Source organism: Eurosta solidaginis, chromosome 1 (genome assembly GCF_040869045.1).
Source record: "Eurosta solidaginis isolate ZX-2024a chromosome 1, ASM4086904v1, whole genome shotgun sequence".
Lineage (NCBI taxonomy): Eukaryota > Metazoa > Arthropoda > Insecta > Diptera > Tephritidae > Eurosta > Eurosta solidaginis.
Genome location: NC_090319.1, coordinates 10,560,357 through 10,588,190, shown reverse-complemented (window position 1 = coordinate 10,588,190; position 27,834 = coordinate 10,560,357). Strand labels below are relative to the sequence as shown.

Below are 27,834 nucleotides of genomic sequence, written 5' to 3'. Positions count from 1 at the left end.
GTAGGGAAAATCAAGAGAAGCACGACGCAAATTGGAAGAGAAGCTCGGCCTTAGATCTGTTCGGAGGTTATCGCGCCTTACATTTATTTTTTTTTATTTATATGTGTATATACATAAAAAAATATATTACAAACTAATTATTTATATAAAATATTCCCCGTCTGAAGAAATAGAAGGGCTTAAGTCTGCGTATAAAGTTTAGCTATTTACCATAGATATGAGATAATCGGTAATTTCAAAATCATTACAACATTTAGATAAGCGTTTTGACGAACATCTAATATTAAGCAGCGCATTAAGCATTTTAATTTTTAGTTTGTTCCTTAATTTAGTTTTCAGAATTTTCATGCCACTAAAAATTATTTCAACCTCCGCGTTACTGAGTGGTAATACTAAAAAACTAAATACGAATTCTCGGACTTCCGACCAAAATTGCATGGTGGAGTGTACATTTTTCCATTGTATAGTTATAAGTTTTCGCCACTGCAGCTCTATTAATGCTATTTGACTTGAACAATAACTATACTTCTCTTTTTCAAAGTAAGAAAATACATCTGGCTTCGAAACTTTCAACGAATTTTCAGCAGAAAAAGGGTTAATCTTTTGTAGAGAACTCATATTATTAGGTATTAGGTGTTCACAGGAACTATTGAAATTATTTTATTTTAGAAATTATTAAAACGTAAAAAAGGCTAGAAAAAAGTCAAAATTTCGAGGCTAAAGGCAAAAAAAAATGCTAAATCTAGCCTCGAAAAGGCTAACCTGGCAACACTGCCTAGCAGCAGGCTTTGTTGTACCTCGCTTATACATAAAGGAATATAGCAAGTTGTGTTCGAAAAAATAACCCAGTATTGAATATTGGCCATTATTCGATTTCATCATCATCGTGAATTGGCGGTTTACCGCCTAGAAGATTTTAGCCGTCGCGTAACAAGAAACAGCAATCTTTTCCTTCGGCATGCAGAAAACATGACTTAATATGGGCATTGCTAAATATGTGTACCTTAATTTAGTAACATGACTTTTTCCCTGTTGCAAGTGCACTTTTTCTTGCTTATAGTCATTAGATCCATCCATCGAAGCTTGGCGGATTAAACATGGTTGTGTACACACACCAAGGTCCTTAAAATGCATCATTATCAAAAAAGCTTTACTGTGTTGTATTTAAATTCAACTCAGCACATAACCCCCTGTTGTTGTTGTTGTTGTTGTTGTTGTTGTTGTTGTTGTTGTTGTTGTTGTAGCGATAAGGTTGCTCCCCGAAGGCTTTGGGGAGTGTTATCGATGTGATGGTCCTTTGCCGGATACAGATCCGGTACGCTCCGGTACCACAGCACCATTAAGGTGCTAGCCCGACCATCTCGGGAACGATTTATGTGGCCACATTAAACCTTCAGGCCATCCCCTCCCTCCCCACCCCTAAGTTCCATGAAGAGCTTGGGGTCGCCAGAGCCTCGTATGTTAGTGAAACAGGATTCGCCGCGGATAGGTGAGGTTGACAATTAGGTTTGGAGAAGCTATATATTGCGCTGGCAACCTGAAGGGTTGCGCTACACACCCCTTGAATCTGGTATTTTAGTCGCCTCTTACGACAGGCATACCTACCGCGGGTATATTCTTACCCCCTTACCCGCTGTGGGACACATAACCCCCTCTAGCGTGAGTCTGATAATATTTCACATTTGTATAGCCACCCCTTGGTGCAATACAGAACGCTACCGTCTACAAACGGGATTCAAGGGGTTATGTAGCGCAACCCAATTGTCAACCTCACCTTCGAGCGGCGAATCCCGTTTCACTAACAGACGAGGCTCTGGCGACCCCAAGATCTTCATGGAACTTGGGGGTGGGGAGGGAGGGATGGCCTGAAGGTTCAATGTGGCCATATAAATCGTTCCCGAGATGGTCGGGCCAGCACCTTAATGGTGCTGTGTTACCGGAGCGTATGGATCTGTATCCGACAAAGGACCATCACATCGATAACACTCCCCAAAGCCTTCGGGAAGTAACCTAATCGCTACAACAACAACCGTCTACAAACCCTAACAATTTTTCTTTATCGATTACGACAGAGCAGCTTTGTTAGCTATCCACCTATAAACGAAATAACCATCTTCAATCCGATATGATGGAATCACCAAGAAGAACATATTTGTATAATATGTTTAAAAACAAGGCAATTGGCAATCTGGTAAAAAAAAAACGCCATCTATGAATGATTAGATTTATAGCGCTTATCTATTAGATAGATAGATAGATACTTCTTTATTTCAAAATATTTAACATAAGTATTATGCCTTAAATCTAAACAACATCGGTTGGATTTTCTTAAAAATATATTTTAAAAAATAAAGAATACAACAATGACTTGTTAGTGTTGTTGTTGTTGTTGTAGCGATTAGGTTACTCCCCGAAGGCTTTGGGGAGTGTTATCGATGTGATGGTCCTTTGTCGGATACAGATCCGATACGCTCCGGTAACACAGCACCATTAAGGTGCTGGCCCGACCATCTCGGGAACGATTTATATGGCCACATTGAACCTTCAGGCCATCCCTCCCTCCCCACCCCCAAGTTCCATGAGGAGTTTGGTGTCGCCAGAGCCTCGTCTGTTAGTGAGGCGGGATTCGCCGCTCGAAGGTGAGGTTGACAATTGGGTTGGAGAAGCTATATATTGCGCTGCACAACCCCTTGAATCCCATGATGACTTGTTAGTCGTCTGTCGGAGTTGTTGGATTTATATAAATTTTGCTTCTAGCTTAAATTTATTCACAATTTCAATGAAAACACAAAGTCAAATTAATCGCTTATGTTTTATATTCAAATTAAAAAATTTCAAATTCTGTTATTATTAGTTTTCTGTATTTCAGAGCACCAGTAATATAGTTAATCAATTTTTTCCAATCAGGATCGTTTTCCCCATTAAGCACACTGATTACTTCCTCATCACCTAAATATTCTCTTTCAAAACAAACTCGTCTAAAAGGCCTTAATATAGGACATTGCCCTAAGAAATGATGTATGTTTTCCGTTTCATTGAGGTTGCAGAGTGTGCTGCCTCTATTGTACCTACCCTCTAAATAAATTAAGTCGCATCTCGCCTTGAAAATCCACATTGTGTTCGCACGACTGAAGCTTTCTTTAAAATACTGCGTCCCTAAATTATGGTCCAGGTATTTATAAATTTGATTTTCACTACTCAGTGATTTTCGCCACATTCTTACTCTGTTTTCAGCTTTTAAGTACGATAATAATAAGAAATTATTATTTTTCCATGCTTGCCTTGTCGTCTCTTCATTCCAAACTAGGTTCGCCTCATTTCCCAAAGCGTTTAATCTCTGCGCCCAAAATACATTTTTGTGCAAAACTTTTTTTGACAATATTCTTGGCAATCTATTTTCACTATATTCAAACAATGTCTTGCAGATTAAGTGTGTACAAATGTCCGTTTTCCATATCTGATTCCAGCATTATTGCGTAAGTTGGAGTGCAGTTGGGGAGCCTATAAATTCTTTTGAAAAAGTAACATTGCAATTTGTCAACCTCGCTAAACATTTCAGAACCCCATATTTGCGCTGCATACCCTTGTATAGCTCTACAGATCGCATTGTACATTTGCCACTTTGCCTTCATTGAAATTTGGTCGTTATTTAAATACGTACCCCAAGTTGCAGTTATGCTTGCCTTCGCAGAAGCATTCCTGTTTTCCAGATGCTGTGTAAATACCATTTTTGGTGTGAGCGTTACTCCTAAATATGTATATTCAGATACTATTTTGAGTTCTTCCCCTTTGTATATCCACCCTCCCTGTTATCCCTACTTATCTATTAGTTTAATGCCCTGGCTGGCTTTAGCTTATTGCAATAATTTGATATGTTAAAATTTGTGCCTAAAGGCTACAGGCAAAATATTTTTGGAAAATTTAACAATTTGCGTTAGCTGTACAAGTTCTGCTGCAATCACTAACCAGTATATTGGTATTGTTATTTTAACAGCGAAACACTCCAAAGATTCGAGGAGTATTGCAGAAGTGCCAGAAGTACGTTACTATCACGACTGTAGAGCAAACAGTTTCAAATGGATGAAGTGAACTTTATAGGCATCAAATAGAATCCGCCTCGCATAAAGGGTGATCCATAAATTACGTGATTCGCCCAAGCGTGAGGGGATAAAGGTCAGTGCCATGCAATTAGGGACAGGCTGTGAGTAAGCGTCACTAAAAGTGTCCTAAGTGAATAAGCGCATTTATTTATATTGTGTTTCACAAACCCCTGAATTCCGGTGAGAGACTCTAATGTGTATGTATACTTTAAAATCTTTTGAAACACTAAAATTTCTAGCAAATTCGGAAATCAAAAATCTTTTCATTCATCGCTACAACTCTGCGTACATATCACCCGGACCAATGATATGTGGTATATTATTATTATTATTTTTTTTTTTTTTTCTACAAAAGAGCACGAAAGAACTCTGGCTCGCAACCGGGGGCCTCGGAGGCCAAGAAAAAGTGCGATGATGGTTCTGCGAAGACAATCTCGGGCGAGGCCTGGACGACCGTAAGGAACCGGAAAGCCAAACCACGCCCTGAGAAAGAACAAAGGACAGCACCTGGGCAAGCCAAGAGGGCAAAAGAAAAGGCAAGCCCAGAAACAGACGGGCCGCAACTTTCGTAGTTAGACCAGCTCAGGAATTTTTTTATTATTATTATTATTTATTTATTTATTTATTACGGCCAGAAGCCTAATTCATAAATTTGAATATACATATTACAGTGTTTTATCTTATAGCTAAGGTTTTACAATATTCATATAATTTTGTTTAAAACACTGTTATTTAGTTGCAACTTTTTATATCCATAGGCAGATCATTGTAACTTTTCAGCCCTTTGTAAAAATGTTCTGTGGATCAATTTCAGTTCTAAACAAGTAAGGAAGGTTAAGTTCGGGTGTAACCGAACATTACATACTCCGTTGAGAGCTATGGTGACAACATAAGGGAAAATAGCCATGTAGGAAAATGAACCGATGGAAACCCTGGAATGTGTTTGTATGACATGTGTATCAAATGAAAGGCATTAAAGAGTATTTTATGAGGGAGTGGGCCATAGTTCTATAGGTAGACGCCATTTAGGGATATCGCCATAAAGGTGGATCAGGGTTGACTCTAGAATTTGTTTGTACGATATGGGTATCAAATGAAATGTGTTAATGAGTATTTTAAAAGGGAGTAATCCTTAGTTCCATATGTGGACGCCGTTTCGAGATATCTCCATAAAGGTGAACCAGGGGTGACCCTAGAATTTGTTTGTACAATATGGGTATCAAAAAAAAGGTACTAATGAGTATTTTAAAAGGGAGTGATCCTTAGTTCCATAGGTGGACGCCGTTTCGAGATATCGCCATAAAGGTGGACCAGGAGTGACCCTAGAATTTGTTTGTACGATATGGGTATCAAATTAAAGGTATTAATGAGGGTTTTAAAAGGGAGTGGTGGTAGTTGTATATGTGGTCGCTTTTTCGAGATATCGCCATAAAGGTGGACCAGGGGTGACTCCAGAATGCGTTTCTACAATATGGGTATCAAACGAAAGGTGTTAATGAGTATTTTAAAAGGGAGTGGGCCTTCGTTCTATAGGTGGTCGCCTTTTCGAGATATCGCAATAAAGGTGGACGAGGGGTGACTCTAGACTTTGTTTGTACGATATGGGTATCAAATGAAAGGTGTTAATGAGTATTTTTAAAAGGGAGTGGGCCTTCGTTCTATAGGTGGTCGCCTTTTTGAGATATCGCCATAAAGGTGGACCAGCGGTGACTCTAGAATATGTTTGTACGATATGGGTATCAAATGAAAGGTGTTAGTGAGTATTTTAAAAGGGCGTGGGGCTTAGTTCTATAGGTGGACGCCTTTTCAAGATATCGCCATAAAGGTGGACCAAGGGTGACTCTAGAATGTGTTTGTACGATATTGGTATCAAATTAAAGGTATTAATGATAGTTTTAAAAGGGAGTGGTGGTAGTTGTATATGTGAAGGCGTTTCCCAGATATCGACCAAAATGATGACCAGGGTGACCCAGAACATCATCTGTCGGGTACCGCTAATTTATTTATATATGTAATACCACGAACAGTTATCCTTCCAAGATTCCAAGGGCTTTTGATTTCGCCCTGCAAAACTTTTTCATTTTCTTCTACTTAATATAGTAGGTGTCACAACCATTTTACAAAGTTTTTTCTAAAGTTACATTTCGCGTCAATAAACCAATCCAATTACCATGTTTCATCCCTTTTTTCGTATTTGGTATAGAGTTATGGCATTTTTTTCATTTTTCGTAATTTTCGATATCGAAAAAGTGGGCGTGGTCATAGTCGGATTTCGTTCATTTTTTATACCAAGATAAAGTGCGTTCAGATAAGTACGTGAACTAAGTTCAGTAAAGATATGTCAATTTTTGCTGTAGTTATCGGGCTAACGGCCATGCGGAAGGACAGACGGACGACTGTGTATAAAAACTGGGCGTGGCTTCACCCGATTTCGCCCATTTTCACAGAAAACAGGTAACGTCATAGAATCTATGCCCCTACCAAATTTCAAAAGGATTGGTAAGTTTTTGTTCGACTTATGGCATTAAAAGTATCCTAGACAAATTAAATGAAAAAGGGCGTAGCCACGTCCATTTTGAAATTTTCTTTTATTTTTGTATTTTATTGCACCATATCATTACTGGAGTTGAGTGTTGACATAATTTACTTATATAGTGTAAAGATATTAAACTTTTTATTAAAATTTTACCTTAAAAAAAATTTTTTTTTAAGTGGGCGTGGTCCTTCTCCGATTTTGCTAATTTTTATTATGCGTACATATAGTAATAGGAGTAACATTTCTGCCAAGTTTCATCATGATATCTTCAACGACTGCCAAATTACAGCTTGCAACAATTTTAAATTACCTTCTTTTAAAAGTGGGCGGTGCCACGCCCATTGTCCAAAATTTTACTAATTTTCTATTCTGCGTCATAAGTTCAACTCACCTACCAAATTTCATCGCTTTATCTGTCTTTGGTAATGAATTATTGCACTTTTTCGGTTTTTCGAAATTTTCGATATCGAAAAAGTGGGCGTGGTTATAGTCCGATATCGTTCATTTTAAATAGCGATCTGAGATGAGTGCTCAGGAACCTACATACCAAATTTCATCAAGATACCTCAAAATTTACTCAAGTTATCGTGTTAACGGACGGACGGACGGACATGGCTCAATCAAATTTTTTTTCGATCCTGATAATTTTGATATATGGAAGTCTATATCTATCTCGATTCATTTATCCCTGTACAACCAACCGTTATCCAATCAAACTTAATATACTCTGTGAGCTCTGCTCAATCGAGTATAAAAACGGCAATTTGAAATTATGTTTATTCCTCGTATTTATGTTGTGAGTTTGCTCAACTAATACTATATTTTTATTTAAATACTCTGGTACATTTCCATGTTTGATATTAAATATTAATTTCATGGAGTGGAAAAAATCTTTTGTTTCACACTTAACCAGTCTAAAGTCTTCAACATGGCAGCCGTTCGTGTATCTCTAGGTTTCTGAAAAATAAATCTCATGCATCTATTTTGAAGCTTTTGGAGCTTGCCCACTTCTTTATCCGATATTAAGAATATAATGGACGGGCAGTATACGAAGTCCGGTTCTCTAATATATGATATATGGTGTTCGTTTCCAAGATAAATTCGGGACTCTTTGAAATATAATAACGGGACGATTTTGGGACTATATATTGAGATTATTTCTTAAGAATTGGACATTTGTTTCGCCATTAATTTAAATCGGTTGAAGATTTTATCGGCATCCTTCCGGGAACAATTCGGAATCACGTCATCATTGTTTTGTAATAACTTTCGGAAAATTTTGTAATCATTCGAAATTGTTTCGGGGTTACTTACTTAATTGCCGCTTTACCGTCTAAACTGTTTCGGTGTTACTTTCGGGATTTTTGAAAATATATTTATCTTTTCGGGATGATTTTCGTGATCAATACAATACTATTTCGATATCATTTCTGCATTGCCTATATTTCATTTGCGGTTAAAAAGCAACATAATGATGTTCCACAACCTGCGCTGATCTTCCACTGGCGCCCCGCGGCCCCCATATATGTATGTATGCCTTTATAGTAACATTTTACTAGATTGTTTCTCTTGCTAAAGAGCAATAGACGACGCGTGCAAGCACTGTATGTACATGCATATATGTATGTACATAAAAAAATCATTTTGTAATGTAATACAACAATAATATTATTTTTATCTCACACTTTTTAATACGTGCTATTACATTATATTAATATTCTACCTTCTATTTAGAATTTTTCAACCTCCCGAGCAAACGCAACTATATCAACAAAAAAATGCTGTACTGTCCGCCAAATGTAACGCTTTCCCAAATTTGGGTTAACAATGGCATTTCGCATTGTTTTATGGACACCGTCGGAAATGCAGTGGCAAGTGGTTTTATACTACTCCTAGGAACTGTACAATTGTTGATGTATAGAAGATATGCAACGCGTAATGATCCCACACATATCACCAAATCACGTCTCTACGCCTTTCAACTCTTCCTATTATGCTTCTTCCCTATGTTGGCATTGGTTAGATTTTTCCTAAATGCCCGTATATACAATGATCATGCGGTATATGGCTATATGGTGAGTATGCCTTAGTGAAGTTATTTAGTAGCTATTATTTTTAAGTTCAATTGTGAGTCAATTTAAAATTGTCATAGGGTGTAAGGAGTGTAATTTAATATCACGATGGAAGGCGCTTGTTGTTTTTCATCTTTGTTTTATTCAGAGTTTGAATGGCTGATGAAGATTGATTATGATTTAAATGAATATACTTCTAATAGTCCAAGAGACCGTAACTGCAAGACCTTCGTCATTTTATAAAAGTTGAAATTTCGCCAGTACATAGTTCCAACTGAAGCAGGATCGTTGGTCTATTATAAAACTTGAGTCATAGTGGCTTTAACAGATATCGTGCAAAAATTTTCCAGAAAAATAGACCTGCCTTTCGCCATTTTATAAAGACTGATTTTCATATATGGTCTTCGTCACGATATAAGAAGCGATTAGCCTCATTGCCAGACTCTTTCCATAGTGGCTTTGTCCAGCCAGACACTTTTTATAATGCAAAACTGTACTTTTTCATAAAGCTAAATACTTTTTCATAAGCTGCAAGTTTTTTACGGCAAACAAAATTTCAAAAGTTTTTTTTAAAGATTTTGTATTTGGATTTCAGTATAAAATTGCTTCCATGTTCTTTCAAGTTTAGAAGGATTAGAAGTGTCTGGCTAATCAAAGCCACTATGGAAAGTGTCGGGCAATGAGGCTAGTGGCTTCTTATATCGTAACGAAGACCATATGTGACCTGAAATCATGAAACGACCCTATTGTGCGAAAACAAGTTTTCGAGAAAAACGCGTTTAAAGTTTTTATTTAGCTTGACTCTGTGTAGCGGCTGGCCGTTGTGAACGAATTTTGTAATTAAAATTAATTAACTTCCCGATTAGTTACAACCTTGAAACTTGGAATATAGTTCAGAACTGTGATGATAATCATGGTTCATTTGTACTTCTTTTGGTACATTTCGCTTCCCGAAAGCACGTTGGTACTACATTGACATATTTGGTACATTTTTATAAAATACAGCACTACACTTCAAGTCATTTGCAAAGCAGTTCTGAACGTACAAAAAAATTTAAAATTTTAGAATAAAATATATAGTTAAGTTGTTTTGTTGCCGAGCACAATTTGCCATTTGCAATTATGGATCGTTTAAATATGCTTATGAAAAATTGCATAACTGATTCTAAAATTGTGAACAAATTTTGCATCAATAGAATTAAAGAACAGAAAATAATAACTCAAATAACAGGGCCAGAAAATTATAAATTCATAATTGAATTTTGTCAGAAGAATAATTACTCTCTAATAATAGATGAAACGACTGATATATGTATTTATATCAAAAAATTTGGCAGCTTCGATTCGAATTTTTGATAAAAAGTGCATTGAAAGATTTTTAGGTTTGATACCTTTGGCCGATAGTAGCACGGAGGGTATTTTTAATGCCATTATTAAATCTTTCAAATACCATTATATATAATTTAATTGCCTATTATTTCTTATTCTATTTAGTTCATTTAGTGACTCATTATTACAAGGACTCTTTCCTGACAATTTGTTACAATCTACGTCCTCAATACATAATTGCCTATTATTTCTTATTCTATTTAGTTCATTTAGTGACTCATTATTACAAGGACTCTTTCCTGACAATTTGTTACAATCTACGTCCTCAATACATTATTCTTCCAAAGACTTTACTCGACTCTGCGCCACGTATGCTTGTCCCTCCTCCAACTCCAAAATATTTTGATGTCACTTCTACCGGACTGTATGTAATATTTGTTCCAAATATGAGCCAAATCGGACATCATAGGTCGCTTTCAATTCATGTATGTATTATGTGTTCCGAATATGAGCCAAATCGGACCACAAATACGAATTTTGTGAATATCTCGATCCTTACGCCACCTAGCGGTGACTTTTTTTTCATAGGTCGCTTTCTATTCTCGTATGTATTATGTGTTCCAAATATGGGCCAAATTGGACCACAAATACGATTTTTGTGAATATCTCGATCCTTGCGCCACCTAGCGGAGATTTTTTCATAGGTCGCTTTCTATTCTTGTATGTATTATGTGTTCCAAATATGAGCCAGATCGAATCACAAATACGATTTTTGTGAATATCTCGATCCTTGCACCACCTAGCGGCGATTTTTTTTCTTATTATTGCATTGTCAGCGGGTTCTGAACTATATTCCAAGTTTCAAGCTTGTAGCTTATCGGGAAGTTACTTAAATTTCAATTACAAAATTCGTGCCAGCCAGCCAACCAACCAGCCTGTCAAGTGAAGCTAAATAAAACCGTTTAAAAATGATTGGCATCACTGCCAACAATTGCTCGGTTATGATGGGAGCAAAAAGCTGAGTGCAAGCAGGGCTGATGCAAGTTGTTTCAAATCTGCATTTAATGGATGTGTTTGTCACATCTTAAATTTAGCTTCAACAGCCGCTTGTGGTGAATTTCCAACAAAATTGATAAATTTTTAAAAGACGTAAACTATCATTTTTTAACAGCCCCCTTAGGAGGGCAGACTTTCGGAGTTTTCAAGAACATTTCGGTGCAGAAATGCATGTTATACTAAAGTACGCTCCCACAAGGTGGCTTTCTAGACAAGCAGTCAAGATACAATTCTTGAGCAATGGGATGCCCTCAAGTATTATTTAAGTATTTAAGTGGAAAATAAAAGCAATAATCAAAATATTAATCTTATATCTGAAATTTTTCAAAATCCTATTTATAAAGTATATTTTACATTTCTCACTTATATTTTAAATGAAATAAATAATGTGAATATAGAAATACAGTCTGAATATATTCACAGACATTTACTTATTACCAAATTAAAAATTTTATAAAAAAATCTTATTTAGGCTGTTTGCTAGTTGACCTAAATTTCTACCTAAATTGAGAAAAAACCTAAATCACTGGAAACTGTTGGTAAGGCAGTGCAAAATAAAAATTTAGAATTTTTATGAGCATACCATGTTTCAACTATATGGTTGGCTCATCTGTACAGCAACAAATTATGTCTGTTGAAATTGTCAAAATCTGTGTATTGGTATTAGGCGAATGGAATGAAATGAAAACATCAAACATAGCAGTTTTTGTGTGTGGTAAGAAAATGTTGTCAATCTGTTGGTTTCTTTTTGAGTTTGCCATCCCCTTTTGACAATCCCATCGACCATGCAATGATAAAAATAAAATCAGCTGAGGAGATGAGCCAACCATATAATTGAGGCATGGAGCATACTTTTCAACCTAAATTCAAATGTCAAATTTCAAAAGCAAAAATATGGACTTTTCAATATTGTAAATACAAATAAATGGCTCTTGTCCATTCAGTTTAAGTAAATCATAGATCATAGAGCGATGATCCCTGCTGCGATTAAGGTCCGATCGATTGTACGTAATGGTGAGCTCAATTTTGTTAAAGCTGATGTTGGCGACACAAGAATTGGATCCTTCTCAAATATGGACCGCAATCTGAACATATGTACATATTTGGCAGCCAAGCGCAAATTTTTGTACATTTTTTTTTATTGAATAACTTTATGTTTTGAAAATATATATTTCTATCTTTACATTTACTCTGTTTTATAATTCTCTCTTGATGGAAAAGTGATTTTTTAAGTAAATTTTGCATTGAAGAAACACCATACCTTCTTTTATGAAAAAGTTGTATCTGGCTAGCTCGACCTCCGCGTCCTTAGTTATATGAATATAAGTAAGTATTGTTAGGATTAGCTTGAAATCAAATAACCAGAGTCCTTTTCAATTTCGAACTTCACAGCCCACATTTTCTTTTTGTACACTGTGGGCAGTTGTCACTCAATTTTTACACACACTTATGCAATTGTTTTAGTATTTGTGTGGCCGGCTCTGGTGTACATCGTTGTGTTGCTAGCGTAAGAAGACTGATATGACTATATTCATTTTATTGTACTGTTAGTCATACTGATTCAAATTAGTGTTTTCGTATAACACAGTTGACTTTCTTGCTCAATAAGACAATTGAGTACTGAACTGCTTCGTGGCTTATGAGCGGTTATTCATTTTACGAAGCATGACTATGTAAATGTGTTTTAGTGGATATAAGTGCTTGATATTCTTTGTTTGTGTACGCACTAATACTAATTTTTTGGTTAGTCCACTAATAACCCTAAAACATGAATAATTGCAGCTCACTGACGAACGGACGGACGGACAGACATGGCTCAATCAAATTTTTTTTCGATACTCATGATGTTGATATATGTAAGTCTATATCTATCTCGATTCCTTTATACCTGTACAACCAACCGTTATCCAATCAAAGTTAATATACTCTGTGTGCAAAGCACGCTGAGTATAAAAACAGGCTTTTTCGATGTCAGCTTAACACGGACTTTGCATCGCCCAATTTACCAAGTTATTAAAACAAAACATTTTTATTTTTTTTTTTTTTTAATTTTATTGAGCTCAAGGCCGGTTTTCAATGAAACAAATAAATATGTTATTGTTTTAATTTATTTTTACTCAATATTTCGAATTCAGTCTGAATTCATCATCAGGAGCTAGAAATACACAAAACGAAAAAAGCCCTTTTTTATACACAAACAAAAAATTTTTAAAACAAAACATCGCTACTTACTTCTTCAACTGTGATTAGAAGACTAAATCGTTTATCACTAATTATATGTAACAAAGGTATTGAACATAATAAAACAGAAAAGATAAACACACTAAAGAACAGTTTTTGTAAACAAAAATATTGGAAAACATCAATACAAAGACGGCAAAACAGTAACGATTCAGCTGATCATCCTAGCGTTGGTGTTGTTGTCTCCAAGACGATGGTGTAAATATGCATGTACATCCCTACATATACATATGTATATATATGTTTATGAAAAATGCATTAGGGGTGTCTGTTGTTTTTTATAAGGTTGCGGTATGCATATGCACAATTAGAAGTGTCGGATTTGAAATTAATTTTCTTGTCATTAGGTGTGTCTACTATATGTAACATTTCTAAAATGAATCTTTTGTTGTAATTTTTCTCTTCTTCCAAGACGGTGACATTTTCGAAGTCCGGGTAATGCCCTGTATCTCTACAATGTGATGTTAAAGCTGTTTTGTTGGCCGAAAAATTATTCCTTAATTTTATATTTGATTTGTGAGCGGATATACTTGTTTAAGTTTAGATTTTCTAGTCCCTACATATACTTTCTGGCATATGTGAGACCCGTCGCCATTACAAGGAATCTTGTATACCACATCGGACTTGTCATACTTGTATATTTTATCCTTAACATTGCTGAAAATGCACCGGAGCGTATTGTCATACGTAAAGGCTAGTCGTACGTTTTCCTTATCATATAAGTTCGAATATTTTATCCTTTCCGGTAGCCCAGCGACATATGTTGCAGATTTGTATATTTTATCCTGCGATGTTTCTCTCACATTTTCACCACTGGATCGAGAATAGTGGTTATAAATCAGTTTTTTTATTAATTTGATGGGGAAGTTCTTGTCCTCTAACGTCTTTTTAATTATCTTTATGTTTTTGTTATGGTATATCTTGTCGCTGATGGACAGAACCCGCCGCACAAAGTTGTTGGCCGTATTAATAATTATTTTCTTCTCGTGTTTCGAGTTGAAGTTGATGAGTCTTCCGGATGCTGTTGGATTCTTAAACCAATCTATAGTGATCATGTTGTTTTTCTTAATAACAAGAGTGTCCAAGAACGGTAGCTTTCCATCTTCTTCCACTTCTATTGTAAATTTGACAGTATGGTATCCGTTTAGAAGGCCCAGCATTACCTCTATGTCTTCCGTTCTGACTATGGCGAATAAGTCGTCGACGTATTTTGTCAGCAGTCGTGGTTTGTTGACCGAATCCTCCTCGAATCTGGTAAGCAGCTCCTCCATCACGATATCTGATATAACGGGCGAAGCTGGCGAACCCATGGGCATCCCCGAACGTTGCTCATATATCTTATCATTGTATTTGAAATACCTGTTCTCTTTTATGCAGAACTTAGAGCTGTCAAACTTACAATAGAAGTGGAAGAAGATGGAAAGCTACCGTTCTTGGACACTCTTGTTATTAAGAAAAACAACATGATCACTATGGATTGGTTCAAGAAGCCAACAGCATCCGGAAGACTCATCAACTTCAACTCGAAACACGAGAAGAAAATAATTATTAATACGGCCAACAACTTTGTGCGGCGGGTTCTGTCCATCAGCGACAAGATATACCATAAAAAAAACATAAAGATAATTAAAAAGACGTTAGAGGACAAGAACTTCCCCATCAAATTAATAAAAAAAAACTGATTTATAACCACTATTCTCGATCCAGTGGTGAAAATGTGAGAGAAACATCGCAGGATAAAATATACAAATCTGCAACATATGTCGCTGGGCTATCGGAGAGGATAAAATATTCGAACTTATATGATAAGGAAAACGTACGACTAGCCTTTACGTATGACAATACGCTCCGGTGCATTTTCAGCAACGCTAAGGATAAAATATCCAAGTATGACAAGTCCGATGTGGTATACAAGATTCCTTGTAATGGCGACGGGTCTCACATATGCCAGAAAGTATATGTAGGGACTAAAAAATCTAAACTTAAGACAAGGATATCCGCTCACAAATCAAATATAAAATTAAGGAATAATTTTTCGGCCAACAAAACAGCTTTAACATCACATTGTAGAGATACAGGGCATTACCCGGACTTCGAAAATGTCACCGTCTTGGAAGAAGAGAAAAATTACAACAAAAGATTAATTTTAGAAATGTTACATATAGTAGACACACCTAATGACAAGAAAATTAATTTCAAATCCGACACTTCTAGTTGTGCATATGCATACCGCAACCTTATAAAAAAACAACAGACACCCCTAATGCATTTTTCATAAACATATACATATGTATATGTAGGGATGTACATGCATATTTACACCATCGTCTTGGAGACAACAACACCAACGCTAGGATGATCAGCTGAATCGTTACTGTTTTGCCGTCTTATGTATTGATGTTTTCCAATATTTTTGTTTACAAAAACTGTTCTTTAGTTTGTTTATATTTTCTGTTTTATTATGTTCAATACCTTTGTTACATATAATTAGTGATAAACGATTTAGTCTTCTAATCACAGTTGAAGAAGTAAGTAGCGATGTTTTGTTTTAAAAATTGTTTGTTTGTGAATAAAAAAGGCCTTTTTTCGTTTTGTGTATTTCTAGCTCCTGATGATGAATTCAGACTGAATTCGAAATATTGAGTAAAAATAAATTAAAGCAATAACATATTTATTTGTTTTATTGAAAACCGGCCTTGAGCTCAATAAAAATGTTTCGTCGAAATTCCAAAATTTCCCGTATTGCTATTATTTTCTTAGCAGAAATAAACAATTTAGGTTTTCAAATCAACTCGCACAGTTTTGACAGCTTTTTCCTAAATTATTGCAGTGCTGGAAAGTTCCAGTGGAATATTAGTTTAGGTACCTAAAATTTAGTTGAACTCGCACCCAGCCTTAGACTCCAGTCCTATTTCGATTTTAAATATTGATACAGACGAAAATCACTTAACCTCAGATGAAGTTTACTGCGGTGTTAATGTGGATATTATTCTATCAAACAACATTTTCGAAAAAGATGACGTACACATACTTAAGAGCTGTGCTAAACGATTTTATATACAATTTTGTAGTAATTTTTTATGAAAATAAATTTGAATGATAAAACTTTGTTGTGGCCTGCAAAACTTTCACCAGAAAGTATTTTAAGCGGTGAAACAAATAGTATTGTGCCTTTAGTTATGCACTTGTTTCCGAAATCTGAATTTTATAAAATAGAGAAAATTAATTCTGAATTTAGGGCTTTAGCAGAGAATGAGAGCCTTAAAAAATTCAAGAATTTAAATATATGCAGCTTTTGGGAAGAATTAAGATCAGTTAAAAATTAATTAAATGCGCAAATCTTTTCCAATATTTATAGAATAGTTCAAGGCGTATTGTCGATTCCACATTCATCCACAAACGTAGAAAAATATTTTCTATACAAAATTTTATTAAAACTATGTATAGAAATAGAATTGAAACAAACACGGTTTCGAATTTAATAAAAACTAAAGACTTGATGAAATCAACTAACAATGGTTGTCATAATATGTGTAGATACGAAAAAAAGATTTTTGTCAACTGAGGTATTTAAAGAACGCAAAGAAGAACTGTTAATGTAGTGATTGAAACATGAGTTATTAGTATAGATCTAGGCGACAATTTGTCAACTTTTATACCTGAATCTAAATCTTTTGTACCTAAAATGTTTTTATTAAATGTTTTTGCATTGAATGCAGCATTTTTATTTTTTTTTTAATATTAATTTTATGTTCCTTACTGGTACTCAATAAAGAAATGTTTTTATATATGTACGTATTACATAATTGTACGCTTCAATCGATAAACTTATTTTATTATTTATTATTAAGAATTCATGAGCTTAACACCGGGTTATAATAATTAAATATTCAATTATTATGTTTTTCTAAGAGAAACTGAAAAGAAAGAAAGAAACATTTACGCTTCCCAAGGCAGTCGGTTCTATGTACCGCAACGACTCGGGATTTTTCCCGACCAAGGACTGTCATTTCAGTGTAACCCCATTTAATTTGTTGCGTCCCTCCCACAAATTGTCGTCCTCCCAGCAGCTCCTTGCAGCGGGACTGTTCCATATTTTCTTGCTCCGGGAAGGTATCGAACCCAATCCGGGTCCGTCTCCTGACCCCGGTCCTGAGAAATGGTTTTGCTGCATCTGCCGGAAAAGAATCTTTTTAGGACGGTCATACTCTTGTCAGTGTGTCTCGTGTAAGGGATGGTTGTTCTGGGCTTGACCCCAAAACCCGGCGTCCACATAACTTTTATAAATCTTTTGTGGCTCCTTGCTATTCACGCCCAAGGGCGTTTCGTAGTCTACTTTAAAAAAGGAAAGTGGGACGAATACAAATCCTTTACAGACAACCGCTTTGAGGCCCTCCCTATCCCGACTGATGCCCGCCAAGGGGAGCGTGCTTTCCGCAAGGTCATTGAATCCGCCTCGGCTCGTTTCATTCCCGCCGGTAGAATTCCCGAAATTCGGCCCCACTTCCCAGCGGAGGCCGCAAATTTAGCGAGAGAACGTGACCTTATAAGACAACTAGATCCCGGCCACCCCCAAATAAGGGATATAAACCAACGCATCAGATTGCTTGTGGATGAACACAAGCGGGCGAAATGGGAGGGGCACCTAAGCGGTTGTAACCTCTCTGCCGGTGTAGGTAAACTTTGGTCCACCGTAAAGTTCCTATCGAATCCGTCTAGGCACAATGACAAAGTTTCCATCGCCTTTGGCGATAAAGTGCTGTCGGATGCGAAAAAATGCGCAAGCGCTTTCTGCCTACAATATATAATGCATTCTACGGTCGACAAAGACGGAGGGCCAACAGACACGCACATAAACATAAATTCAGGGCGTCACCAATTACCATCACACCCAATGAGGTTGAGGATGCCATCGGTCATGCTAAACCATCCAAAGCAGTGGGTCCAGACGGCATAGCCATGCCGATGCTTAAAAGCCTAGGTAAGAGGGTTTCAAATATTTGTCACATGTCTTCAACCTGTCTCTTTCCACCTTTTAAATATCCGAAAAATGGAAAATGGCCAAGGTGGTCCCGCTACTAAAGCCTGGGAGACCCGCTAACATAGGAGAGTCATATCGCCTGATATATCTCCTATCGCCAGTAGCCAAGACGCTTGGAGCCATTTTGCTCCCCTACTTCAAAGCAAATTTGCAGCTATCCTGCCATCAGCATGGCTTCAGAAAACTCCATAGTACCACCACCGCGCTAAATGCCATCAGCACCCAGATAAATTGCGGCTTACATCAAAACCCCCACCATAGAACAGTACTCGTTGCGCTAGACCTATCAAAAGCTTTTGATACGGTCAACCATGGCACGTTACTGCAAAACCTGGAAGGGTCTACGCTTCCCCCATGTCTTAAAAGGTGGACCGCAAATTATCTGGGTGGTCGGCAGGCCTCGGTGCAATTTAGAAATGAAACATCACGATGGTATCATTTCGAAAACCGCCACGAATTCATCGTCTTTTATTATTTTTACTGGAAAAGTATTTCTTCATAAATCATATTTCCCTGTTATACTACCTTTAATTTGTGTTACAAAGTTTACTGACTAAAAACAGTCTTTGGATAAAGAAGCAGAATATAACTCTAGTTTGGTTCAAATTCCATCCGAAGACTTTTGGTACATTTTTGGATGATTTGGTACATTTTTTTTCCCTCGTTTGATACAAAATGAAAAGGTCCATTTATCATCCCCGGTTCAGAACCCGATGACAATGCAATAATAAGAAACAAGTAAGGACGGGACTGTCTTCGGCTATGCCGAACAATAATCTTAGTAATGGCTAAAAATCTTTCTATCTGAACGATCGGTTGTATGGGATATATATTATATATAGCTCCGATCGAAAAGATTTTTTCATGAAACCTATGATATATTAGAATAAATATCACCAAATTTAACGTTTTTATATTGGAAATTAAGGGAGAAATTGCCAAAAATCTTTCTATCTGAACGATCGGTTGTATGGGATATATACAATATATAGCTCCGATCAAAGTGATTTTTTCATGAAACCTTCTATGATATATTAGGATATGATATATTACAATAAATATCACCAAGTTTAACGTTTTTATATTGGAAATTAAGAGAGAAATTGCCAAAAATCTTTCTATCTGAACGATCGGTTTGTATGGGATATATACTATATATAGCTCCGATCAAAGTGATTTTTTCAGAAACTCTTCTATGATATATTAAAATATATATCACCGAGTTTCACGTTTATACTTTCTAAATTGCGGCAGGAATGACCAAAATCGACTTATCTCAACGATCGGTTGTATGGGAGATATATGTTATAGTAGTCCGATCCTACCAGATCCGACAAATGTCTAATATAATACAAAAATACATCCTTGTGCCAAATTTCATTGAGATATCTCAAAATTTGAGGGACTAGTTTGCGTTTAAACAGACAGACGGACATGGCTATATCAACTCAGTTCGTCGCCCTGATCAATTCGGTATACTTAATGGTGAGTCTATCTTCTATATTTCTCAACGTTACAAACATCGGACCAAAGTTAATATACCATTTCATGTTCATGAAAGGTATAAAAAACGTTCCGATAGGTGGCGCATGGATCGAAAAAAATTGAAAAGGGATTTGTGAAAAAACGAAGAAGGATAGAAAACTGCGGGTTATTCCATTGGAAAGAGCGTTAAATTTCGTATAAGAATCACTCAAAAAGTTAAGAACGGTATTTTCGCACAATAGGGTCGTTTCATGATTCCAGGTCACATATATGAAAATCAGTCTTTATAAAATGACGAAAAAAGGTCTATTTTTCTGGAAAATTTTTGCACGATATCTGTTAAAGCCACTATGACTCAAGTTTTATAATAGACCAACGATCCTGCTTCAGTTGGAAGTATGCACTAACGAAATTTCAACGGGCTCTTGATCTATAAGGAATTTTACGAAAACTCTAAAAAATGCCTTGGAATGCACTGAAAATTTTGTTCAAATTGCCTAGAAATTGCTCAAAGTATAAAGTCGGGAAAAGCAAATCTTGCGCCTTGAAATATGCAACAATATTTCAAACCTTAAACAATCATTCAATCTAAGTGGAATCATTTTAACAATATTTTGTTATAATTTGTTATTGTAATTTTTCCCATTTATTTCAGATTCTCTCAACCATACTGGTTTGCATTTCTTATCCTTTTTCAATATGTATTATACTAAAGGAGCGTTTTTATCAATTGCCATCACTTCCAACAAGTGGACATGGTCTTATACTGTTGCTTTTTTGGACTTTATGTTTTATTAACGAATCCTTGGCATTTATAAATCTCAGGCATGAGGATTGGTGGTTCGGGCTTAAAAAGTATGACTTCTAATTTGCAGCATTTGTTTTATATAATATTTAATTGCCTCTTTCACAGCAATAAAGATCAAATTGAGATGGGTTTATTTGTTACACGTTTCATTAGCTCGCTACTCATCTTCATATTAGGCCTCAAAGCACCAGGCATAATGCGTCACTATACACCAGTCGACGAACCATCTACTGAGAACAGTAATAGCAATATTCAGCAAGGTTCCGCTTTTCGTAACGCTTTTAAAAAAATGCGCAAACTACTTCCATATCTTTGGCCCAAGAAAGATATTTTACTGCAATTAGCTGTTATTGCATGCATAGGTTTGCTAATCTCTGGGCGTGTTATTAAACTATTTTTACCAATTTATCGAAAGAAATTGGGTAAATGTCTAATATTTTAACTATGAATACACCGACTTAATAAATGAACTCAATGTCTTTGTAGTTGACAGTCTCACCATACCGCCTATACTTTTTCGCTGGGATTTCGTACTCATTTATGTGGGCTTATCTTTTGTTCAAGGCGGTGGCACTGGCACTATGGGTCTCTTTAATAATCTGCGCTCATTTCTGTGGATACGTGTGCAACAATATACAACACGCGAAATTGAAGTAGATTTATTCAATCATTTACATCAACTATCATTGCGTTGGCATTTGCAACGTAAAACTGGCGAAGTGTTGCGTATTATGGACCGTGGCACTGATTCCATTAATAATTTATTAAATTATATTATTTTCTCGATTGCACCAACTATAATCGATTTACTTGTGGCGGTGGTGTATTTCGTTTATGCCTTCAATTGGTGGTTCGGGCTGATTGTATTTCTTACCATGTTTCTTTATATTTGTAAGTGTTGTATAAGATAGCTTTGTAACAATTTTTGGGTTCCGAGAAGAGTAAATTTGAAGTTGATTCAATCATATAGAAAAATCTTCAAATCAGATTTTCGAAGTACTGGGGAAGTTGCTCCCAAGTTGTTATAATATAAATAATAGTGTATTTAATTATAGCTTAACCAATTTATAAGTTTATATCATTTTTAGTGGCTACTATTCTTGTAACTGAATGGCGTACGCAATATCAACGTCGCATGAATTTGGCTGATAATGAACAACGCGCACGAAGTGTCGATTCCTTAATAAATTTTGAAACAGTAAAATATTATGGCGCTGAGCAATATGAAGTTGAAGAATATCGTAAAGCTATTATCAAGTATCAGGTAACTTATAATTTTTTTTTGATTAAACTGTGCAACAAATTAAGAATACATAATTGAATTCCAATTCTGGTTGGAAGATCTACACCGATATACGAAAACCTCAACCCTCAATTTGCATTGTTTGGTCAAATTTCTATGCTCGAAGAATTATAGAAAAAGTTGAAAAAATTATTTACGAAGATTTTTGGGAAATATTTTAATGCTAAATGGAACGGTATTATTTGAATAAAGCGACATTTCGGTGGTTACTGAAGGGCGCAAGAAAATTTTACTAAAGGTGCTCTATGAAGAAACCATTGTTTCAAGAACGCGAAAAAACAGGAAACTTGAAACCTGCAAAATTTGTTTGAATTATTTCGGAATGATTTTTCGTCATTATTTGCCAATTTTAGTCATTTTCGTTATGTCGCGATTAGTTGTAAGTTAAGCTACTAAAAGTCAACAAAAATTAATGCAATTTTTTATTCTCTGTGGTCTTTTACGTTCTTTGCTGAAAAATTTTTTCTGCAAGCTTTCCTAGTGAAAATATTGTAAATTAAAGATTACGATAGCAAAGACAATTTACCTAATACTGCACAACAATTTTGTCCATTTACAATATGGGTCTCGATCTTTTACTCAAGGTTATCCAGAATTATTGCACCACCAAAGAAGGTGTTGTTCATTGTTATAATTCAAACGCTAAGCACTACATCGCACTCTCTTCGCTGCAGGTTTGAAAGCACGGAATTAAGCTAAAAACACGCTACGTCAAAATTACGTTCAAAATCTCGTAGCTGGTCGCTATATTGAATTCATAAAGAAACGCTAATATTGCCGTAAATTCAATTATTTACAGAAATAAAGTGTACCTTGTCGAGCTTGCAAGCTGAGAAAGAGCGAGCCTTCCTTCAACTACCGAATGCTATAGTTATAGTTAACATAAAACGCATCTCCTTTTTTTACAGAAAGAGGAATTTCTCTCAATGTTAACACTAAACATGCTTAACACATCACAAAATATCATACTCTGTCTTGGTTTACTTTGTGGCTCAATGTTGTGCGTCTATTTGGTTGTACATCACCAAACGCTTACTGTTGGCGATTTTGTACTCTTCTTCACTTACCTAATGGATTTGTATATGCCATTGAATTGGTTTGGCACTTACTATCGTGCTATACAAAAGAATTTCGTTGATATGGAAAATATGTTTGATCTACTCAGAGAGGAACAGGAAGTATTTGATTCACCTGGTGCTGTGCCACTACAAACGTCTGGTGCTGGTGTTGAATTTTCGAATGTTACATTTGGTTACACACATCAAAAGATTGTATTACGTAATGTAAGTTTCGTGGTGCCACCTGGGAAAACGGTGGCAATTGTAGGACCGTCTGGTGCTGGTAAAAGTACAATCGTACGTTTGTTATTCCGCTTCTATGATGCACAATCGGGAGCGGTGCTTATCGATGGACAAAATATTAAATTAATACAACAGCAGAGTTTGCGAAAGGCAATTGGTGAGTTGAGAATGAAAAACTATATTTTTTGATACGCAGCAGTGATTTGTAAAATAATAATAGTCTAGCTATACCGATGAAAATGCTCAGGATAACATGGTACGTTCAATTATACCCTGTTGATATTCAAGCCAAACACGAACCTCTTATCTAAATTTAATAATTTGAAACCATTTTTTCATAAAATAATTTTAATATGCACGGGTCTTACCTATCTTTGTGCGATTATGCCTTTACAATGCACAAATGAGTATAGAAGTATTAAGTAGATATAGAATGAACATTGCTTTGGAGGCCGAATAGAACCGACCTGCCTATCTCAAAGAAATTAAATAATAGGCATTACGAAATTTTATGGCCATATCTAAAGGGCTGCATACCATAAGTGGTACTCAAAATTCTGATAATTTTTTTTTTTTTTTGCATTAAAACCGTTTGATTCCTCACTTAAGTAGTTAATGCTAATAGCGACAGCCGTGACAGCAAACGAAAACGAACTGATGTCTCGGTTGGCGTACTGACCCTAGACCCCATTCAAAACAACCAGAACCCAATCGTTCCCGCACCCAGCACAATAGAATTAATAAACTTAGTATCTCCTCCAAGTCCACTTACACTAGAGCCTTTAACTTCAAACGCACCTCTAACAAAACCAGCAACTAGAAAAAATATTGAACCTGCAAACCGTTCTCAGGCAACTGAGCCTGGAACTAGGAAGTTGGTTATAGTCCCTGTTAAAAAATCGATATTGGTGTCAAGATTCGAGAGGGATACTACTGAGGAGGATCTGAAATCGTATATCTCCTCAAAAAGGAAAACCGATCAGTAACAATTCGGAAATTTAATTTTAGTTATGAAAGAAACGTATCTTCCTTTAGATTAGATGCACCTATTGAACATTTTTACACTATGTTGAGTAACGATTTTTGGGCCCCCTGGGGTACTTGTGCGAGAATTTGAATATAGGCGGAATAAGAGGGTTCCAAACTTAGCAAAGATCCCTCTTAATAACACTGAGTCAAAAACTGAACGTAAAATCTGCTTTAGATATATTTTACCAAAATGTTAGAGGCTTGAACACCAAATTAACAGAACTGTTTTTAAAATCATTTAACTTAAGTTACGATATAAATGCTTTTACCGAAACTTGGCTGAAACTTCATGTCTTTAATTCAGAGATCCTCTGTAATGACTACCAAATATATAGAAATGACCGCCTGAACAGAGTTGGAGGAGGAGTTCTGCTTGCTGTATACTCTTCAATACCATCTGAAGAGATTAGCGTACCCGCCATCGATACGACTGAGTTCTTGTGCATACGCACTCAACTAGCAAATATCTTCATTTATTTAGCCGTCTGTTATATCCCGCCATCTTCTGAACTGTCCGTTTATATGCATCATGTGTCCTTGCTAAAAACTGTTAATTCGCTGCTAAAGCCTTCCGATTCCATTATTGCCTTGGGTGACTTCAATATGCCGCACATATCATGGTGCATCTCTGACTTTAATATCGTACCAGTTTCATCAAAGTCTTCCAACAATGAATTTCTAGACGGAATGGCTGAACTGTGCCTTCCACAAATCAGCATCCAATCGAATAAATTCGGAAAAGTATTAAATTTAGCCTTCGTAGATAATGGCTCTAAATATTCCATTAGTCGATGCGAACCCATTATTGAACCTGAAGATGCTTTCCACCCTTCCCTCAAAATAGTTTACGAAGCGGTAAGTAGTGCTCGTAATTGCGGCAATAAACGATACAACCCCTGTTATCGCTTTGACTTTACGAAGGCCAATTTCAAAAAATTAAATCGTGATTTATCTCGAACAGTGAGGCCAATATTTAATGCTGATGTGGAGCAAAGCGTTTCTCACTTTTACAATACCATTTACGCTCTTTTTGAAAAATACGTACCTAAGCGGATTTATGTACATTCCGATACAAGCCAAGATGGATTCACTAAAGAGCTGAAAATTTTAAAGATTAAAAAGTCTCGGTCTTTCAAGTTGTTCAAAAAGACGGGTTTACATAACCATTACTTACAGTACTCGATTATACGCTGCAAGTATTTTCAATTGAACGAAAAGTGTTACAAAGCTTATCTTTGTAAAATGAAAAGAAATATAACTCGGTACAAGAAGGCGTTTTACGGATTCGTAAGATCTAAACGCAGGGTGAAAGGGTTTCCATCATCCATTAAATTCCAAGATGATATTTCCAGCGATGATCAAGAGATCGCCGGCTTCTTTGCGGAATTTTTCAAATCAAATTACTCTATTGAGACCAACGTTTCGCCTAATGAATACCCATGCCATATTGATTCGTGTTATTCAATCAGAGCTCCATTTATATCTTCAGAAGATGTATTATTTAAAAACTTTATACGTATCATATACATACGGCCCTGACAGGATCCCGACACACTTTCTTAAAAAATGTGCTGCAAACATCTATCAGCCGCTAACAGATTTATTTCATTTATCTGTAATATAAGGCGTTTTCCCAACAATGTGGAAGGAATCTTTTCTTATCCCGCTTCATAAAAATGGAAGCAGGTCTTCAAAAGAAAATTACAGGGGCATAGCAAACTTATCCGCTAGCACAAAGTTATTTGAGGCTATTATTACCCACCACCTAACGTTCTCTATTTCCCCCATAATTGCAAGCTCGCAACATGGGTTCTGTAAGGGCAAATCAACTATCACCAATTTACTGGAATTTACCACTCACGTTTGTAATGGATTTAGAAAAGGCCTTGACACCGATGTAATTTACACCGATTTCAGTAAAGTTTTCAACAAAGTATCACACCCATTACTTATTCATACGCTCTGTCAACTTGGTTTTCAACCCCGTCTTATATGTTGGATTTCTTCGTATCTTGGTAATCGTACGCAAAAAGTAATCTTTAAAAATACACTTTCTGGGGTCATCAATGCTTCTTCTGGTGTTCCTCACGGCAGCCATCTTGGCCCGATTCTGTTCTTGTTGTTCATAAACGATATATCTAATACAATTAAATATTCAAAAATCTTGATGTACGCAGACGATGTAAAACTTTTCAAATCATATGCATCTTTTAATTTCCTCTGTTAAATTTTTGAATTATATAAAGTATTTTTCCCATAGGTGTTGTGCCCCAAGACACTGTACTCTTCAACAATACAATTTATTATAACATTGAATATGGCAAGATTGGTGCACGCGCCGATGAGGTATACGAAGCAGCACATATGGCCGATATACATGAACGCATTTTAAGCTTCCCTGATGGCTATGAAACGAAAGTAGGTGAACGTGGTCTACGTTTGAGCGGTGGTGAAAAACAACGTGTCGCTATTGCACGAACCTTACTCAAAGCGCCTGTGCTAGTGCTGCTAGATGAGGCTACTTCAGCGCTCGATACAAATACAGAACGTAATATACAGGCTGCATTATCGCGCGTCTGTGCTAATCGTACAACAATTGTAATTGCCCATCGTCTTTCTACAATTATAAATGCCGATGAGATACTCGTGTTGAAGGATGGTACAATCGCAGAACGCGGTAGACACGAAGAACTTTTGCAGCGCAAGGATGGTGTTTATGCTGAGATGTGGATGCAACAGTTAAAAAATTTAGAAAGTGATAATGAAACAGATGGAACAATTAATGGCGCAAATGGTAGTGGTACAGGTAGAGGCGCTGCTGGCAATGCAGTTTTACGTGCTGGGCATGCGCATGGCGGCGATGCGCGTTAGAAATATGCTGAAATGCAAAGGGACACAATTGGCTAAGTGCTAAGATATACCAATTTTCTTTTAATTTAAATCTATGCGTATATATGTAGACTTGAAAATCATGTATGTGCCTCTACTTGTGTATATAAAAAACTGTTATGAATGGTGTAATGGAATGTTATATGATATGCAGTTTGCGGTTTGTACAATGCAAATTTTGAAGCTATGTATTAGAATGCTATATTCGTATTATAGCAATTAATAAATAAGAAATTCGATTAAAACATTTGTTAGTTTCCTTATAATTTTCATTTCAGTTAATTCTGAATGTGGCTGTTCTGTTCCTGTTACAAATTTATTATACACATATTTAGCAAGCGAGGCTCACGGAACTAGGGGGTGGGGGTAAGATGGCCTAGAAGGGTTGACTTTGTCATATCAAATCGATGTGCGTTATGGCCTAGAGGGTTCAGTGTGGTCTTATTAAATCGTTCTCGAGATGGTCGGACTAATACTTGTTGCCGGTACGTACTGGATCTATATCTAGCTGAGGACCATCAACATTGATCTGGGTATGGCGATGTTGTTGTTCAAAGATAAAAACAATCCTCGAAGGTTGTTGTTGTAGCGATAAGGACACTCCCCAAAACAACAACTTTTGAAGAGTGTTTTCATCGTTGACC

General features: G+C 36.2%; 1 protein-coding gene across 3 annotated transcripts in view; it reads left to right on the top strand.

The window, feature by feature from the left end:
* Nucleotides 1-27,435, top strand: part of Hmt-1 (ABC transporter ATP-binding protein/permease Hmt-1) — a 28,755-nt gene extending 1,320 nt beyond the window's left edge. For all 3 annotated transcript variants that reach the window (XM_067779691.1, XM_067779679.1, XM_067779685.1), the window contains 7 exons: nucleotides 8,371-8,711; nucleotides 20,516-20,715; nucleotides 20,774-21,090; nucleotides 21,155-21,559; nucleotides 21,757-21,932; nucleotides 22,880-23,429; nucleotides 26,562-27,435. In XM_067779691.1, coding sequence (XP_067635792.1) covers nucleotides 8,415-8,711; nucleotides 20,516-20,715; nucleotides 20,774-21,090; nucleotides 21,155-21,559; nucleotides 21,757-21,932; nucleotides 22,880-23,429; nucleotides 26,562-27,172 — 2,556 coding nt within the window. In that variant the 5' untranslated portion in view covers nucleotides 8,371-8,414 and the 3' untranslated portion in view covers nucleotides 27,173-27,435. The remainder of the gene's footprint in view (nucleotides 1-8,370; nucleotides 8,712-20,515; nucleotides 20,716-20,773; nucleotides 21,091-21,154; nucleotides 21,560-21,756; nucleotides 21,933-22,879; nucleotides 23,430-26,561) is intronic.
* The last annotated feature ends 399 nt before the right edge of the window (nucleotides 27,436-27,834 follow it).